The sequence below is a fragment of the Oncorhynchus mykiss genome, chromosome 10 (assembly GCF_013265735.2).
Source record: "Oncorhynchus mykiss isolate Arlee chromosome 10, USDA_OmykA_1.1, whole genome shotgun sequence".
Taxonomy (NCBI): Eukaryota; Metazoa; Chordata; class Actinopteri; order Salmoniformes; family Salmonidae; genus Oncorhynchus; species Oncorhynchus mykiss.
Window position 1 is genome coordinate 19615773 of NC_048574.1, and position 19403 is coordinate 19635175.

A 19403-nucleotide genomic window follows, 5' to 3' on the forward strand; every position below is an offset into this window, starting at 1 on the left:
GCATTGCATTTTTCTTTTACTTTTTCATATGAACTGTATGCTAACATAGAGGCTTAGGACCATATCGTCACATGGCTGTTTTAATGTTGTTTTTTATTTCACCTTTATTTAACCAGGTAGGCCAGTTGAGAACAAGTTCTCATTTACAATTGCGACCTGGCCAAGATAAAGCAAAGCAGTGCGACACAAACAACACAGAGTTGAACATGGGATAAACAAACGTACAGTCAATAACACAATAGAATATCTGTATACAGTGTATGCAAATTAAGGAGGTAAGGCAATAAATAGGCCATAGTGGCAAAGTAATTACAATTTAGAAATTAACACTGCAGTGATAGATGTGCAGATGAGGATGTATAAATACTGGTGTGCAAAAGAGCAGGAAAAACAAATATGGGGATGATGTAGGTGGTTGGATGGGCTATTTACAGATGGGCTGTGTACAGCTGCAGCGATCGGTAAGCTGCTCTGACAGCTGATGCTTAAAGTTAGTGATGGAGATATGTCTCCAACTTCAGTGATTTTTGCAATTCGTTCCAGTCATTGGCAGCAGAGAACTTGAAGGAAAGGCGGCCAAAGAAGGTGTTGGCTTTGGGGATGACAGGTGAAATATACCTGCTGGAGCGTGTGCTACTGGTGGGTGTTGCTATGGTGACCAATGAGCTGAGATAAGGCAGAGCTTTACCTAGCAAAGACTTTTAGACGACCTGGAGCCAGTGGGTTTGGCGACGAATATGTAGTGAGGACCAGCCAACGAGAGCGTACAGGTCGCAGCGGTGGGTAGTATATGGGGCTTTGGTGACAAAATGGATGGCACTGTGATAGACGGCATCCAATTGGTTGGTTTTATAAATGACATGGAGGATCGGTAGGATGGTCAGTTTTACGAGGGTATGTTTGGCAGCATGAATGAAGGAGGCTTTGTTGCGAAATAGGAAGCCGATTCTAGATTTAATTTTGGATTGGAGATGCTTTAATGTGAGTCTGGAAGGAGAGTTTACAGTCTAGCCAGACACCTAGGTATTTGTAGTTGTCCACATAATCCAAGTCAGAACCGTCCAGAGTAGAGATGCTAGTCTGACGGGCGGGTGCGGGCAGCGATCGGTTGAAGAGCATGCATTTAGTTTTACTAGCATTTAAGAGCAGTTGGAGGCCACTGAAGGAGTGTTGTATGGTATTGAAGCTCGTTTGGAGGTTTGTTAACACAGTGTCCAAAGAAGGGACGGAAGTATACAGAATGGTGTCGTCTGCATAGAGATTGATCAAAGAGTCACAGCAAGAGTGACATCATTGATATACAGTGTCTTGCGAAAGTATTCGGCCCCCTTGAATATTTCAAACTTTAAAAAAAGTTTGAAATATCCAATAAATGTCGTTCCACTTCATGATTGTGTCCCACTTGTTGATTCTTCACAAAAAAATACAGTTTTATATCTTTATGTTTGAAGCCTGAAATGTGGCAAAAGGTTGCAAAGTTCAAGGGGGCCGAATACTTTCGCAAGGCACTGTATACAGAGAAGAGTCTGCCCGAGAATTGAACCCTGTGGCACCCCCATAGAGACTGCCAGAGGTCTGTACAACAGGCCCTCCGATTTGACACACTGAACTCTATCTGAGAAGTAGTTGGTGAACCAGCCTAGGCAGTCAATAGAGAATCCAAAGCTGTTGAGTCTGCCGATAAGAATGTGGTGATTGACAGAGCCGAAAGCCTTGGTCAGGTCGATGAAGATGGCTGCACAGTACTGTCTTTTATCAATGGCGTTTAAGATATCGTTTTGGACCTTGAGCGTGGCTGAGGTGCACTCGTGACCAGCTCGGAATCTGGATTGCAGAGCGGATAAGGTACGGTGGGATTCAAAACGGTCGGTGATCTGTTTAACTTGGCTTTTGAAGACTTTATAAAGGCAGGGCAGGATGGATTATAGGTCTGTAACCGTTTGGGTCTAGAGTGTCTCCCTCTTTGAAGAGGGGGATGACCACGGCTGCTTTCCAATCTAGAATTCTCAGACGATACGATGTAAGCACTTCCACTGACGATTTTGTAAACGCTGCCTGCATACAGTCCAGCCAATGCAGCTCCATTTCATAGGCTGCAGTAGCCTTGTGGGCTCGGTAAGGTAGACACGTCAGGTCCATTCCACAAACCTAGGTTCTCTCCCTCCGGCATTCATGTTTAAGCTTAGCTGCAGCTATGTTTCCATTCCATAGGTGCCAGGTGTTGGGTTTCTGGGGATTCCCCTCTCTACTCCCCTCCTTCATTTCCCACCAAAATGTATTTCATCTGGAGCCTATGAGTGGTATAGCTATGTCCACCACCACAAGACCCCTTCTCAAGGCAACTCAGTGCAACACTATCCCGGTGAAGGGTGTCAACTGGAACTCAAGACCCATTAGGGACTTCAGATTAGACTCAGAGGTGCTTCTCATATCCCAAATAGGTCCACATTTAGTGGGATAGAGGTTATACAGGTCTGGGTGTGACTTGACAACTCTGTGGCATCTGAGGATATTCACAGACATGATTCATGTCACGTCATACCTTATTCACTTCTGTCGAAATGGGAATCCTTCCTCAGGTGCATTCTCGTTGGCCTCTCACCTTTGTAAATTGAGTTGTCTGGTTCCTGATGCAAATGATGTCTGCACTCTAGTTGGCTGGTGTCTTTCTAACTATGCCGTGTCTGCAAGACCTATCAAATTGTATTAGTCACATGCGCCGAATACAACAGGTTTAGACCTTACAGTGAAATGCTTACTTACGAGCCCTTAACCAACAATGCAGTTTAAATACAAATATGAATAAGAAATAAAAGTAACAAGTAATTAAAGAGCAGCAGTAAAATAACAATAGCAAAACTATATACAGAGGGGTATCGGTACAGAGTCAATGTGTGGGGGCACTGGTTGGTTGAAGTAATATGTACATGTAGGTAGAGATATTAAAGTGCATAGATGATAACAACAGAGAGTAGCAGCGGTGTAAAAGGAGGGGGGGCAATGCAAATAGTCTGGGTGGTTTTTGATTATGATCCACTGGCTTTAGGTCATACATTTCATAATTTATAGTTTTGACTGATAGCAAGTTGCTTTCCTGACCTGTTTTGTGGGAGACCTGAAAAAGCCAACTACTGCAGTCACCACCACGGAGCGCAAGTCTTCCAACTGGAGCCAGTCCCACAACCGCCTGGATCACTGCAACAACTTGGCTGCAAAATAATCAGGCTTAATTGGTGTCACCCAGCCTGGAGGTGCTGAAAGCTCCACCTCCCCTCACTCCCCATCCTCCAGCCATGGTGTGACTGTGAACCACATGAGACACATTTGGCTGATGCCATCGCAACCTCCCTCAGCCAATTCAGCCGGCCGGCTCTAAATCCCAACTTCCAGCCCCAGCAGAAGCTCTGTCACCAGGCAGAGGTTTGAGCTGAGGTCTCCTTGGCCTGGGCCTTCTCTGACTGGAGCACCAGGCCCACCAGTTCCAGTTCCTCCACAGAGGGAAGTCTAGGCTTCTGGAGACAAACAGGCTGGTGATAGGGTTACCAGGCTGTGAAAACGAGGCTGCCCCGCTAATGCAGGGTCACGCAGAGGTTGGGAGGTGGTGGGGGGTGAGTTGTTGCGTTACCTCTTCACGCCCTTGTCCCGTATCTAAGACCTGGCCGGGCAGGCGGTATCCTGATCTCCCCCATTGCATTATGGAGCTGGACCAAGGGCAGGTTGGGCTGAACGGAGCCCATTGTGTGCCCAGGAGAAGGAGTCTTTTGGGAAGGTGGATTTGGGTTACCACAAGGAGGTTCTACATTGTGGAGGAAAGAAGAGGAGAGGAGGGCAAGGCCAACTGCTGGGCATAGGGGGAGGTTAGAGTGTTGATATGGAGTGGCCCCCTCTGGGGATTGGGTGACTGTTGTGCTGAGCTCACCCAGAATCCATTCCAGGATACATTTTTTTGGAGGGTTGGTCAAGCTTGATGGGCTCTCCAGAACTTCTGATGTTTGATACGCCCGACTCTGTTCTCACCTGTCACTGTGGTCCCACATAAACGGTTGATGTAATGCTTTTTTACTTATTGAGGTAAATGGATCAGTCCGTTTCAACCATGACTTTTATTTTCTCAACTTTTTTACAATTGAAACGACAATCAGACCATTTAGTCATAGTTCAACCTCCTTAGGAAGACTATGTTCCTGGAAATATCTATGTCATCCTGTCCTCCATTTTGGCATAGATGTGTGCACACCTTACATGGGGCAAATATGCAGTGTCACCTCAGCTGAGCTCAGTATGTAACAACCAATTTGATTATACAACACTGTCCCCATTCCCAGTGAGCTAAATGGAGAGGGAGCGACCATTATCCTCTCACTATCATGTCCTTGTTGTCGAAAGAATTTTGTTTGGGCAGATGAGAGTGTGAGTGAGTCCATGCGAGAGAGAAAGGGTTCAAGTGAAAATCCGGACTATCGTCCCCATCTCAATTTCTCCCACTTCTCCTTGTCCTCGACATTTCCCAAAACACTGACCGTTAGCACAGGAGGATCCCGGTCCCGGCAGGCCCACTGGGATCATGTTGTTTTTTGTCCCCTTTTGTGTGTCGCTCTCTTTCACAGGTTGGTTAAGAGTATGTGCTTTTTACACAACAAGGCATGGGAGGTGTAAAAGAATCCTCCACAGAGAGCCCCTACACTGGTCAATGGGAGCCCCGGGTCGACCCTCAGTCCTGCAGCCTTTCACACATCCTGCTCCCACCTCTCCAGTTACCTCCACTGTCCCCCTTACAACAAAGACCCAAGTGACTCCCCTCTCCTTCCCAGACCCTATCAGCATGGATCCACCTACGATTTCCCTTATGCCTAATCTCTCCAGGATCTATGGAAATGAGGTGCGCTGTGTGTCCCTGTAAATGAGGCTGTCCCTAATTAAAGAGAAGCACACAGTGTGTCCTAAGTGACTCATGTTAATTCTGTAACTCAAACTACCCAAGGTCTTGAAAAAGCAAGGTTTTAGTATGTGTGTTTTTCTCTCTCTTTGTGTCCATAAAATAACCGAGTGAGACTGGGATGCTTTGGCTGAGTCTGAGTCACTCCGGTAGAAAGCTTTAGCCATACATAGACAGACCCTGTCGACAGGGCTGATGGGGGGGGAATCAGGGCCCAATCCAAGGGGCTGACATTTATGTCAATCCTATTTGTTTAAACCGTTTTGCCTTCCATGCTTGGAGGGAAATAAGGTCTAGTTTCAATATTTTGCCTTTGCTTGTGTAGTATTTCCTCCCTCATTTCCAGGATCTCTTATTTGCTCTCTCCCTCACTTTCTACACACTCTCTCTCCCTCTTTCTGCACTCTCAAAGTCCCCCTCCCCACTTTCTCCTTTCCCCAAACACTGATTTCTGATTAAGTTGAACACTATCCCCGGTAAAGTTTGCACCTGCCTCTTTTAGTAAAGTTCCTTCCAGAGCTTCGGCAGGGGCTTACACTTTCTCTGCTCCTCTCATTCAAGTATTCTCTTTCCCCCTGCTCCTTTTGAAATCCATTGGATGCCCTAGGCGAGGATTCGGCTGTTTTCTGGGACTCCCATTATTACAGTACCGTTAATCCTGCTGGAAGTGGATGAGAAGTGCTCCTCTGTTTGGATGTCCACCCCCCCTCCCCTCCCACCACCATCACCACAACAACCACCACCACCCCTCAGTCTTTCTCCAGTCCTCTCCTCACTTCTTTTAAACTCTGTGGATGTTCCCAGCTGGATGGAACACAGCTGTGTACTGGAGGCAGCCTGGTGAGAGTGGTGAGGAGCTAAATGTCCATCTTCTGAAAGCAGGTGAGTGGTCAATCTATCTACCTCTTCCTCTATCTCTCTTTCACTCCAGCAGGTTCCTCACCGACAAGTGGACAGTTAAGGTGCACCTGAATCTGACTCCTGGATAGGTGTGTGTTTTATACTTGTTTATCCTTGGCATCTCATAGCTGTTTGAAGATAATCCCTGTCACTGATAGACATGTTTTATACAGCATTTAAGGTATCAGGACATTTTATAGCCTCACCCATTTCAGCTCTTAGGAAATATGGACATGAGAGTATAGAGGACGTCATATTGCTTTATGAGCATGTGTATGGTGATGTCTCACAGGGAAGATGACGGAGCTATCCTTGGCATTTGGTCTTGGAATAATGTAATGCCTTTCTTTCATTAGTTGATACTGTATTAAGATTATATGTTCAATGTTATAACATTGCTACTGCTGAGCATCTGGCAATATAGTTTGACTTGACAAGTATGTGCTAATGAAGATGTGTGTTGAGAAGTTAATCAGTCTGTCGTTTTAATAGAATTTCAGTAACATTAGCCAACAGTCCCTAATCTACTTGTGTCTTCAGATACATGGCAATAATTATGCTATATTTGAATGTTCTGCTAGCTGTATTATTTCATGAATTGGATACTCCCACAATTGTTTGTGTTCTATTAGTTGTAGCTAGAGTAAACTCCTGGTAGATTCAGAAGTTTAGGGCACTGGAGTGTGAGCCCAGAGGGGTTGTGTTTACACCATTAGAAGAGCTCTTTCTTTAGAAAGTGCAGTCCCCGAGTGCCTTCCCGGGCTTTATCTCCATTGTTCTGTTGAAACATTATGGAGTGAATGTCTGTCAGATAGCGTGGGGGGAACTGAACTGACAAAGCATGACGGCAGGGCGATGACTGAACGATGATCCCCTCTCACCAGGGTCCACTAACCTTGGCACACCTGAACACAATTTACCATCGGGCTGAATACTGTACACGCATTAAAGAGATGACAGTGGAGATTTGGGAGAGACATACTTCATTCACATCACATTCCCCAGAGATCACAATGAGGATAACTGGGCACATCATTTCAACATGGACATTTGGGTAATATTTGGTTGAGACGTTGTTTAATGAGATTTCAACCTTTATTCACCCACTCAAAAAGACTGTCAGAAGTTTGTTGAAATCCCATTGTGTTATCACTAGGCTTTCAACCATTTAATAGCACAACAGAGTTAAAATGGGAATACATGTTATCACTGTGCTTCATCTCATAGCACAACCAAATGACCTGAATTGCAGTTGAGATTGCATTAAAAGTACATAATGCAAGTGATCCAAGCTCTTTGAGATTCTGCGCATATTATTATAGCAGTTGTGAAGATCTCCACAGACCAGCGACCTGCATGCTATCTTCATAATGATTACATAAGAAGTTACTGTAGGCTTAACTCAAAATGTGGCCATGAATGTGTTACTCATTTTAATGTTGAATAAATACTGTTACATTAGTTTGTTAGCCTTAACTTTTTATGTGACTCCAACATCAATTATGAATTTGTAGATTAACTGAATATTGATTTCTGTTTGGTTGACAACGCAACCAAATATCAACATTTTAAAGGATATCCAACATATCAATTATTAATTTGTAGACTAGATGGAATTTAAGCCAGACTAAGTCAGTGGCACAGATGGAACTATCCAAGCAGAAGATGAATCTCCTTCAAATGTTGGTAATTGGTTGTCATGACAACCAAACACAATTCAATATCAAGTTTGTCTACAAATTAATCATTGATGTTAGATTCCTGTCTCCATCTCAACCAAAATCGAAGTTAAAGAATTGGACTACATTTAAGGACTAAACTTACATTGTTGGTTGAGATGGAGATGTGAATCCAACATTTTAATGATTTACTTGAAGATAACATTTGAAATCAACCAAAGCTTGAAACTCTAGGCCTATATGTATTGTCTGTATTCAGTTGAAATGGAAGCTGTTGATGACTTTGCAAATGCTATAAAGGCCTAATAAATAGTATCATTGATATGAGACTTATAAAGTATGGTAACATTGAATTTGCTTTGTTAAACCTACCCTTTGGAATGACTTCGATAGCTGGTGGTGCCTCCATGCATCTCACTTCAGTCTTTCGATGGACCCACTCTTCTCACGTAGAGCCCCCCCCAGCCGCTTTACATAAGGGATAAACGGCAACATTCTGTGCATTACCTTGGAATAATGGACAACGCTGCAGGATGAGGTGGAGCCCAGTCCCTTTGCAGAGTTAATTTTTTAAAGATAATGTACAAAACAGAGGCGTTTATCGTTAAATAAAGGTAAAAATATATTTTACATTTTTTTTATATAAATCGTGCTTATTCCATATTTGCATAAGAAAATAATATGAAAGCACTAATTTACCAGTATAAATACTTTTTGGGTTGATATTTTCATAAGCGACAGTCGGGACCAGAGAAATTCATGTTCATCACTCACCATGTTAGGTCATCAGATGCTCCAAAAAAAAAGTATCTGCAAAAATAAATGAATGCTAGTTAGCTAGCTGCGTTTTTTCCTTGTTGGACCTGCATTTACAATGTATCCAATTTTGGTTTGTGTGGTTGTTGGTTTAGCTTTCTGTGACTTTGAAGCAAGTCCGGCCCTCATGTGAAGGTGCTTATTGCGTCATGATTGCAAGGTGTCCCAATGTCTTTTCCAACTGTCCCGATATCTTGTTTTAATGTACATTCTAACCAATCAAAAACAAGCATTCAATAATGCTGTGGTATGATTTAATTTAATTCACAAGGTATTACAAACTGGCCACAGTATTTAAGTGTCAGTCTTTTTCCAATTCATTTACAATGACATAATCCACATATTTTTGGTGCGTTAGGGGAGGAGTAGGAGCTTGGAAGCCCTAAAAAGGCATAGCACCTCAAAATACAAATACAGTTGAAGTTGGAAGTTTACATACACTTAGGTTGGAGTCATTAAAACTCATTTTTCAACCACTTCACAAATTTCTTGTTAACAAACTATAGTTTTGGCAAGTCGTTTAGGACATCTACTTTGTGCATGCTTTTTCAGCTACTTTGACATAGGTAATTTTTCCAACTATTGTTTACAGACAGATTATTTCACTTATAATTAATTCACTGTATCACAATTCCAGTGGGTCAGAAGTTCACATACACTAAGTTGACTGCCTTTAAACAGCTTGGAACATTCCAGAAAAGTATGTCATGGCTTTTGAAGCTTCTGATAGGCTAATTGACATAATTTGAGTCAATTGTAGGTGTACCTGTGGATGTATTTCAAGGCCTACCTTCAAACTCAGTGCCTTTTTTGCTTGACATCATGGTAAAATGAAAAGAAATCAGCCAAGACCTCAGAAAAACAATTGTAGACCTCTACAAGTCTGGTTCATCCTTGGGAGCAATTTCCAAATGCCTGAAGGTACCACGTTCATCTGTACAAACAATAGTGCGCAAGTATAAACACCATGGGACCACGCAGCCGTCATACCGCTCAGGAAGGAGACGCGTTCTGTCTCCTAGAGATGAACGTACTTTGGTGCGAAAAGTGCAAATCAATCCCAGAACAACAGCAAAGGACCTTGTGAAGATGCTGGAGTAAACAGGTACAAAAGTATTTATATCCACAGTAAAATGAGTCCTATATCAACATAACCTGAAAGGCCGCTCAGCAAGGAAGAAGCCACTGCTCCAAAACTGCCATAAAAATGCCAGACTACGGTTTGCAACTGCACATGGGGACAAAGATCCTACTTTTTGGCGAAATGTCCTCTGGTCTGATGAAACAAAAATAGAACTGTTTGGCCATAATGACCATTGTTATGTTTGGAGGAAAAATGGGGAGGCTTGAAGTGAAGTGAAGTGCACCATCCCAACCGTGACGCACGTGGGTGACAGCATCATGTTGTGGGGGTGCTTTGCTGCAAGAGGGGCTGGTGCACTTCACAAAATAGATGGAATCATGAGACAGGAAAATTATGTGGATATATTGAAGCAACATCTCAAGACATCAGTTAAAGCTTGGTCGCAAATGGGTCTTCCAAATGGACAATGACCCCAAGCATACTTCCAAAGTTGTGGCAAAATGGCATAAGGACAACAAAGTCAAGGTATTGGAGTGGTCATCACAAAGCCCTGACCTCAATCCTATAGAAAATTTGTCAGCACAACTGAAAAAACGTGTGCGAGCAAGGAGGCCTACAAACCTGACTCAGTTACACCAGCTCTGTCACGAGGAACGGGCCACAATTCACCCAACTTATTGTGCAAAGCTTGTGGAAGGCTACCCGAAATGTTTGACCCAAGTTAAAGAATTTAAAGGCAATGCTACCAAATACTAATTGAGTGTATGTAAACGTTTGACCCACTGGGAATGTGATGAAATAAATAAAAGCTGAAATAAATCGCTCTCTCTACTATTATTCTGACATTTCACATTCTTAAAATAAAGTGGTGATCCTAACTGACCTAAGACAGAGAATTTTTACTGTAATTAAATGTCAGGAATTTTGAAAATCTGAGTTTAAATGTATTTGGCTAAGGTTTATGTAAACTTCCGACTTCAACTGTAAGTATTGCTTTATGTAATTAGTTTTTTATGCAAGAGCTACACCTCAAAAAATGATAACTGTAATATTTAAAGAGAGTCTTGTTGGAGAGGCCTATGCTGCCACCTACTGTAGTAACAGAAGAGGTGTTGGCATCCTCATAAATAGGAATACACCCTTTTCCATTACTGTATATCCCAGCATACGGACCAAGAAGGACAATTTCTAATTTGAATTGTACCTTACATGAGGAAATATACACATTGATTTCATTGTATATCCTCCCAGGTGCAAACCTGGTGTTTTGAGATATAATTCAAGCTATATTAGATCAACACCAGACTGGAACTATTATTTTAGCAGGTGATCAGCCATTTAGCAAGTTAGACAGATATGGCAATAAAAAAAGTTAAATTCAAGGATAATCTGCAGATTATTATTCCCAACTACAAAATACTTTATTTTGTCTCAAAGTAAGGAAAGCTATTCAAGAATTGACTACATTTTGATTTACAAAAATGCACTCAACAATATACTGGGTTTTAAAATATATGATACGGTGCCTTCGGAAACTTTTCAGACCCCTTGACTTTTTCCACATTTTTTTTCTCTCAGTAATCTACACACAGTACCCCATAATGACAAAGCAAAAACAGTATTTTAGAATTTTTGCTAATGTATAAAAAATGAACAAAAATACCTTATTTACGTAAGTATTCAGACCCTTTGATAGGAGACTTGAAAGTGAGCTCACGTTCATTCTGTTTCCGTTGATCATCCTTGAGATGTTTCTACAATTTGATTGGAGTCCACCTGTGGTAAATTCAATTGATTGCACATGATTTAGAAAGGCACACACCTGTCTATACAAGGTCCCACAGATGACAGTGCATGTCAGAGCAACAACCAAGCCATGAGGTCGAAGGAATTGTTCGTAGAGCTCCGAGACAAGTTTGTGTTGAGGAGAGGCACAGATCTGGGGAAGGGTACCACAAAAGGTCTTCAGCATTGAAGGTCCCCAAGAACACAGTGGCCTCCATCATTCATAAATAGAAGAAGTTTGGAACCACCAAGACTCTTCCTAGAGCTGGCCACCCGGCAAAACTGCGCAATCGGGGGAGAAGGGCCTTGGTCAGGGATGTGACCAAGAACCCAATGGTCACTCTGACAGAGCTCTATAATTCCTCTGTGGAGATGGGAGAACGCTCTAGAAAACCATCTCTGCAGCACTCCACCAATCAGGCCTTTATGGTAGTGGCCAGACGGAAGCCACTCCTCAGTAAAAGGCACGTGACAGCCCACTTGGAGTTTACCAAAAGGCATCTAATGACTCTGACTAAGAAACAAGATTCTCCGGTCTGATGAAACCAAGATTGAACTCTTTGGCCTGAATGCCAAGCGTCACATCTGGAGGAAACCTGGCACCATCCTTATTGTGAAGCATGGTGGTGGTAGCATCATGCTGTGGTGGGAATGTTTTTCAGTGGCACGGACTCAAATCAAATCAAACTTTAACTTTAATTTTATATGCAGGGGGTGCCGGTACCGATTCAATGTTCAGGGGTACAGGTTATTCAAGGTAATTTGTACATGTTGAGATAGATGTTGAGTGACTGCATAGATAATGGGGGGGGGGGGGGGGGGGGGGTCACTGTAAATAGTCCGGTGGCCATTTGATTAATTTGTTCAGCAGTCTTATGGCTTGGGGTGTTAGAAGCTGTTAAGGAGCCTTTTGGTCCGGACTGGGAGACTAGTCAAGATCGAGGCAATATGCAAACATTTCTAAAAACCTGTTTTTGCTTTGTCATTATGGGGTATTGTGTGCAGATTGATGAGGGGGGGGGAAACAATTTAATACATTTTAGAAAAAGGCTGTAACTTAACAAAATGTGTAAAAGGTCAAGGGGTTGGAATACTTTCTGAATGCACTGTATAGTGATATTGGATCATTCTCCTGTATCATGCTTAATTGTACCCACATAAAATACACTTAGTGACAGAATATGGAGAATGAACAGATTGCATCTTCAAGACCCAAAAGGTATTAAATATAGTAAATGAAAACAAAAATGAATTTTACATTACAGATGTAGACCTAGAGGACAGAGAAAAGCTGGCCCCCTACATAATTTGGGATGCTTTTAAGATGTCCTTATAGGGGAATGATAATCTCATACTCTGCAAAAGTTAAATCTGAATTAGTTATTTATTTGTATTCATTTCTATTTTAGAAAAAAGATACAAAATCTTTACATGGTAAAGAAGATAATACCAATTCTGAACTTAAACAGGTACAGTGGGGCATCACCTATTTTCATCATAGGTACACTTCAACTATGACAGACAAAATGAGAAAAAAAATTCCAGAAAATCACATTGTAGGATTTTTATGAATATATTTGCAAATTATGGTGGAAAATAAGTATTTGGTCAATAACAAAAGCTTATCTCAATACTTTGTTATATACCCTTTGTTGGCAATGACAGAGGTCAAACGTTTTCTGTAAGTCTTCACAAGGTTTTCACACACTGTTGCTGGTATTTTGGCCCATTCCTCCATGCAGATCTCCCCTAGAGCAGTGATGTTTTGGGGCTGATGCTGGGCAAAACTAACTTTCAACTCCCTCCAAAGATTTTCTATGGGGTTGAGATCTGGAGACTGGCTAAGCCACTCCAGGACCTTGAAATGGTTCTTACGAAGCCACTCCTTCCTGAAAGACCCAGCCACGTTTCATCTTCAAAGCCCTTGCTGATGGAAGGAGGTTTTCACTCAAAATCTCACGATACATGGCCCCATTCATTCTTTCCTTTACACGGATCAGTCGTCCTGGTCCCTTTGCAGAAAAACAGCCCCAAAGCATGATGTTTCTACCCCCATGTTTCACAGTAGGTATGGTGTTCTTTGGATGCAACTCAGCAGTCTTTGTCCTCCAAACACGACGAGTTGAGTTTTTACCAAAAAGTTCTATTTTGGTTTCATCTGACCATATGACATTCTCCCAATCTTCTTCTGGATCATCCAAATGCTCTCTAGCAAACTTCAGACGGGCCTGGACATGTACTGGCTTAAGCAGGGGGACACGTCTGGCACTGCAGGATTTGAGTCCCTGGCGGCGTAGTGTGTTACTGATGGTAGGCTTTGTTACTTTGGTCCCAGCTCTCTGCAGGTCATTCACTAGGTCCCCCCGTGTGGTTCTGGGATTTTTGCTCACCGTTCTTGTGATCATTTTGACCCCTCGGGGTGAGATCTTGCGTGGAGCCCCAGATCGAGGGAGATTATCAGTGGTCTTGTATGTCTTCCATTTCCTAATAATTGCTATTGCTACCTATTGCAGATTCAGTCTTCCCAGTCTGGTGCAGGTCTACAATTTTGTTTCTGGTGTCCTTTGACAGCTCGTTGGTCTTGGCCATAGTGGAGTTTGGAGTGTGACTGTTTGAGGTTGTGGACAGGTGTCTTTTATACTGATAACAAGTTCAAACAGGTGCCATTAATGCAGGTAACGAGTGGAGGACAGAGAAGCCTCTTAAAGAAGTTACAGGTCAGTGAGCGCTAGAAATCTTGCTTGTTTGTAGGTGACCAAATACTTATTTTCCACCATAATTTGCAAATAGATTCATAAAAAATCCTACAATGTGATTTTCTGGATTTTTTTTCTGATTTTGTCTGTCATAGTTGAAGTGTACCTATGATGAAAATGACAGGCCTCTCTCATCTTTTTAAGTGGGAGAACTTGCACAATTGGTGGCTGACTAAATACTTTTTTGCCCCACTGTATATGATATTTTACTTTTGAAGAGAGCCAACAGCTTCAGGTTACACTAAAAAAAGCATACTATTTTATGCCAAATAAACCTGGTAAACACCTCACAGCCCTCACAAAATGAGTACACACCAAACCAATTCATAATTTTTAAAGATACAAATGCTTTAATTAGAAACAACAATGTCAGTCATGTCTTAAGTTTAAAACTAACACTAATTCAGTAATTCATAACTTCTGCGAGAGCTATCAAGTCCAAAAGTTAAAGGTAGAGTTAGAAAGTTGGATGTCAGAAGTTTGACAATGTAAATGGACTTTTAATCCACCCATCTGCATATTCCAAGACATGGCAAATGGGGGTGCGGTGAGATACCCAGTGGGTTGGACAATATTGCTATTACTTAAATACTGGGAGTCAAATGATACTCCAACGTTAAGAGAATGGAAGAATATACTGCTTCATTATTTTAGACAGAAATAAAACACAATTTGTCATATGGGGTAGAGTCTTACAAGTATTAGAAACAACACTGAGTGTGGATACGATGAGAACTTGGGTCTGCGCAAGTGTGACATTAAAGAACGAAAACTAAAATACAATATATCAAAAAAGGAATGACTTCGATAGCAACAGTGAAATATATTCCTTTATTAAGAGATCTCTCAATAATCATTCTCACAATAGCACATTGTTAGTAGTGACAAAGCTAAACCAGGGCTTGCTTAAAATCCTGGATGGATAGCCAAACAAATAGCTGTAAATAGATCAACTCTCCAGTAGGATGTGTTGCCTTGCCGATTGTTTTTTTCCTGATAGTGGATATAACATTGAAGGTCTGACATTGTTTCAAAGGTACAAATTCAACATATTTTATACAAGGTTTGCCTATGTTGAAAGTTGGTTACAATGATGACATAATCCTATGGTTGAAATTCCACCAGTTTACGTTGATTACTTTTTTCAAATCCAATATATTTTCCACATAGATTCCACGTCACAATATGTTGTAAAATGACTTCGAAACAATGTTGGTTCAACCAGTTTGTGCCCAGAATGTTGCATATGATACTGTATCTCTCATTCTTAGCAAAAAGGTCAAGAGCCACATGAACTAATACATTTAAAAAAATAAAAATTTACATAGATCTAGTTTTATAAATGAATATTTTTTAAACTACATCTACAAACGCTTAATTTGGATTATGTAGATCAATGGGCATGGATATCAATTAACATTGTCCATTATGAATAAAACATGCTATTCTCTGTGATCACTTTCAAAGGCAATTAAAAAACCACCTATGCAAAAAAAGTACCTTGAGTTTTGGTTTTTCAAATCAGTAATGAAGTAATAACGTAATCATTGAACCCCTTTGGGACTTTCTCCAAGCTTCTTACAGGCACAAATCAGAGAGGACACAACGTTAAATGATATTTTTACATTCAATTGACGACAACCATTCAATCAACATTCAGCTACCATTCAATCAAATGTTGAATTGAATTAGATCAGGAATTTTCCCTTGGATGGACTTGGCTGTACATTCTGGTTTGGCAGTGGGAAGCCGGCCAAGCCAGGCACCGACGCAACCCCAGAGGGCCACAGTAAGAACCCTACCAATTCAAGCCTGCTCAATTAAAGCTATTAGTGCTCCACTGTTTACGCTCCCCTCTCTTTAGCCAACAAGACATGGCTCCCAAACAGACGTGGTAATGAGCTCCCAGGCCCAGCTCCCATCAAGGAGACTCTGGAGCGGAGAGGCTTGGGTTGGGCCGCAGGGTCCATGGCTTTGAGAGGGCATAGCCCCACTGTGGTCCACTCACACGGGACCGCAAGGCGAATGTGATCCTGACACATTGTTCCTGAATGCATAATGGGGCCTTTTCAGGGCTCCTTTAATGGGCCACCGCGGCGGGGAGAAGGGGGTACTCCCAAGGGAGACATGGGAGACTGATTTTAAAGAAGTTACATGTCGTCGTCGTCGTCGACCGGCTGGCCGGTACTCCCTTGCTCCCCAGTGCTCTTGTTAAATGCTCCTGTTTATGAGAAGTTGTCTCTGTGAGTCATTTTACCCTTCTTTGGTATCAGCCTCCTAGAAGACATAGGATTATAGTTGCTGGCGCTGTTGTTCATGAGGTTTTGGGGGTCTATGGCTATGGAAGAATCCGAAAAACTAAATCAACAAGCCCTTCCTGAATAACTCTCGTTAAATGCTTTGTCCTGAATTAACTATTCTCACTCTCATTGTACCCAGTGGACTTACTTCAATCCCCTCTTTCTCTTTCCTCCATCTAGGATGCTCAGGCCAGGCACTCCAGTCATTCTGTTCCACCTCTTTAGCTTCTTTACTCAGAGAGGTGAGTGACGTGGATCCCATTCTGATTCACATGTTTTCTGTATCTTATATAGAGGTATCAGAGCAAATTATTCAATGACCTCTGTCTTATAGACCGTTATGAAAGAGTAAAAATTCTGTATGTTTAGAAGGCATAAGTTATTTTCCCTTTCTTTCTGGTTTAACAAGCACAACATTGATATTGTCTTGATTGAATTCTCCAAAATGTCTCAGATGACATGAGTAGTCTATCTAAAAATGTGACCAGTTGTTCTCCCTTCTTTGCTAGATCTGTTACAATTGTCTCCTTCTTCCTTCAGCTCTTTCTCAAGAGATCATGTACCCCTATGGGCCCGTCCACCGAGATCTGGAGACACCCAAGATGGATGATGGAAGTTCCACTGAAATAATTATACTCATGCCATTCATTTTCTTTAATAACCCCTATCGCTCAATCTATGTAAGCTCCTATATACCCTTATTTCCTTCAATAATGGCAAATATCTCAGAGAAATGTTAATCCACCATATCATTCACCTAACGATTAATTGTTCTTTTTATCACCAATCTGTTCATCAACACATCAATCATTAACGTGCCTCCCTCTCAATCTCTGCAGGTCAACAACAACGGTGTGATCTCCTTCAACGTGCAGGTGAGCCAGTTCACCCCCGAGGCCTTCCCCCTGAGTGACAGCAGATCCTTCATCGCCCCACTATGGGCAGACGTGCACAACGGCATCCGCGGAGACGTGTACTACCGCGAGAGCACAGACCCAGAGTTACTGGAGCGGGCCTCACAAGACATCCGCAAGTACTTCAAGAACATGCCCACCTTCACAGCCACCTGGGTCTTCATCACAACCTGGCACCAGGTCACCTTCTACGGAGGCAGTCAGACCACCCCGGTAAAATAACCACAATCACTAATCACAAGGATTATTATGCTCCACACTCAAAACACCTCTAGGCACACGCACAAGAAAAGAGATGGTACCTGAATTGGGGTTCTACAGTATGTGGCCTTAGTTGACGATGGCCACTGACATTACCATTTATCCCAGAAGAAATTTTAAAAATCATGTGTGTCTGTGATCCTTAGCCAGAACTGAAGGTAAATGTTGCCTCAAATAGAAATCTCATTGAAACTCTAGGTAAGTATATGTTTAGTCTAATGGTCCGTTCTGTTAAAAGGTCCGTTCTGCCAGGTGGTGAATCTTTGTTTATTTAGTCTCACTCAGGGTTTTTCTTTTCCCTCTCTTTGGGCTCATATTGAACTTACTATGCCTGCATATTCTCACCTCTCTATAGGTTAACACGTTTCAGGCTGTATTGATATCAGATGGTCTGTCATGCTTTTCCATGTTCAACTATGGAGAGATCAACTGGAGCACAGGCACTGCAAGTGGAGGAGACCCTCTGACTGGTTTAGGTGGAACCACAGCACAGGTAGTCCAATCATGATAACCTACATATACCACCAACGGCACACATCAAACCAATCACATTTCCCCATGTACTACCCCTAAAACACACCAAACCAACCAACCAACCATGATGTCCCATATACCTCCCCTAAAACCATATCAGACCAATCATGAAGTCCCACCTATGACCTCTAAAACACAGAAGACCAACCCCCCAGATATAGCTGAAATACAGCAGATCAATCTTGATGCCTCCCACCTCTAAGTAAGTGATAACCTCCTCACTTGCCTTTCCCCATCTCTCCCATTTCCAGTCAGGTTTTAATGGAGGAGACATTGGTCACTTCCTCAACCTGCCTGGGTCCCGCTCCAATGACGTGGTTGAAATCGAGCAGACGACCAATGTTAACCTGCCTGGCCGCTGGGTCTTCCGTATAGACACTGCCCTGATAGACCCAGCCAATGGCTGCAGTTACAATGGTGAGTATGAAGTGGAACATAACAAAGACTTGACACACAGGACAAATATCTAGGTTCGGGAAGACCCCATAGTCATTAGGAATGTCCATATCTTCTCCTAGGGCGGTTCTATCGCCGCGGCGAGATCTTCTGGCTGTCTGATCAGTGCTCCCAGCGGTGCCGCTGCCTAGACTTGGACAATGAGGTGCTCTGCCAGGAGGCGCCATGCGGCCAGCTGGAGACATGCGAGCAGCAGGAGGGTGCCTTCTACTGCCAGCCCACGCGCACCAGCACCTGCGTGGTTTTCGGTGACCCACACTACCATACCTTTGACGGCTTCCTCTACCACTTCCAGGGCACCTGCTCCTATTTGCTTGCGCGGCCATGCTGGGAGGTGGCCGGCCTGCCCTTCTTCAGCGTGGAGGCAAAGAACGAGAACCGCGGCGTGGCCTCCGTATCCTGGTTGAGGGACGTCACTGTGGAGGTGTACGGCCACCGCGTCACCCTGCCTAAGGGCAGCCTGGGCACTGTACAGGTGAGGCTAGGTACATAAAAGTGGTCTGATCAGGTAGTTTGACAGGTAAGACCAGCAGATTCTGTGTACCGCTCTATTGGTTATCGAATATGGTGTTTACGTGGTACTAAACTCCATAATCCGCCCTGAATCTCCTAGCTCTTTCTTTTCCAGGTGGATGGGCTGGTAAAGACACTGCCAGTCCAACTCCAGCTGGGTGCGGTCAGGGTGTACCAGTCAGGTGTTGCTGTCGCCCTGGAGACCGACTTTGGCCTCCTGGTGTCTTACGACGGGCAGCACTATGCCTCTATCTCCCTGCCTAGCTCCTACTTCAACAACACATGCGGCCTGTGTGGTAACTATAACGATGACCCTGCTGACGACCCCGTGTTGCCCGACGGCTCGCTGGCCGAGAGCGTGGTGGAGCTAGGTGGCAGCTGGCGGGCAGAGGATGCTGACTGGCGCTGCACGGATGGCTGCGCTCAGAACTGCAGTATCTGTGACCCGTTGACCGAGGCGTTCTACTTC

The 19403-nt window shown here is 43.1% G+C and overlaps 1 protein-coding gene across 1 annotated transcript in view; it reads left to right on the top strand.

Moving 5' to 3' along the window:
• The first annotated feature begins 2997 nt into the window (after window positions 1–2997).
• LOC110533463 (alpha-tectorin) overlaps window positions 2998–19403 on the top strand; it is a 51654-nt gene continuing 35248 nt past the window's right edge. The window contains exons 1-8 of the mRNA XM_021617692.2: window positions 2998–5818; window positions 16437–16498; window positions 16797–16936; window positions 17096–17383; window positions 17787–17924; window positions 18217–18382; window positions 18484–18896; window positions 19050–19403. The exon at window positions 19050–19403 is cut by the window's right edge and continues 217 nt beyond it. Of these exons, the coding sequence (XP_021473367.2) occupies window positions 16438–16498; window positions 16797–16936; window positions 17096–17383; window positions 17787–17924; window positions 18217–18382; window positions 18484–18896; window positions 19050–19403 (1560 nt within the window). The 5' untranslated portion in view covers window positions 2998–5818; window position 16437. The remainder of the gene's footprint in view (window positions 5819–16436; window positions 16499–16796; window positions 16937–17095; window positions 17384–17786; window positions 17925–18216; window positions 18383–18483; window positions 18897–19049) is intronic.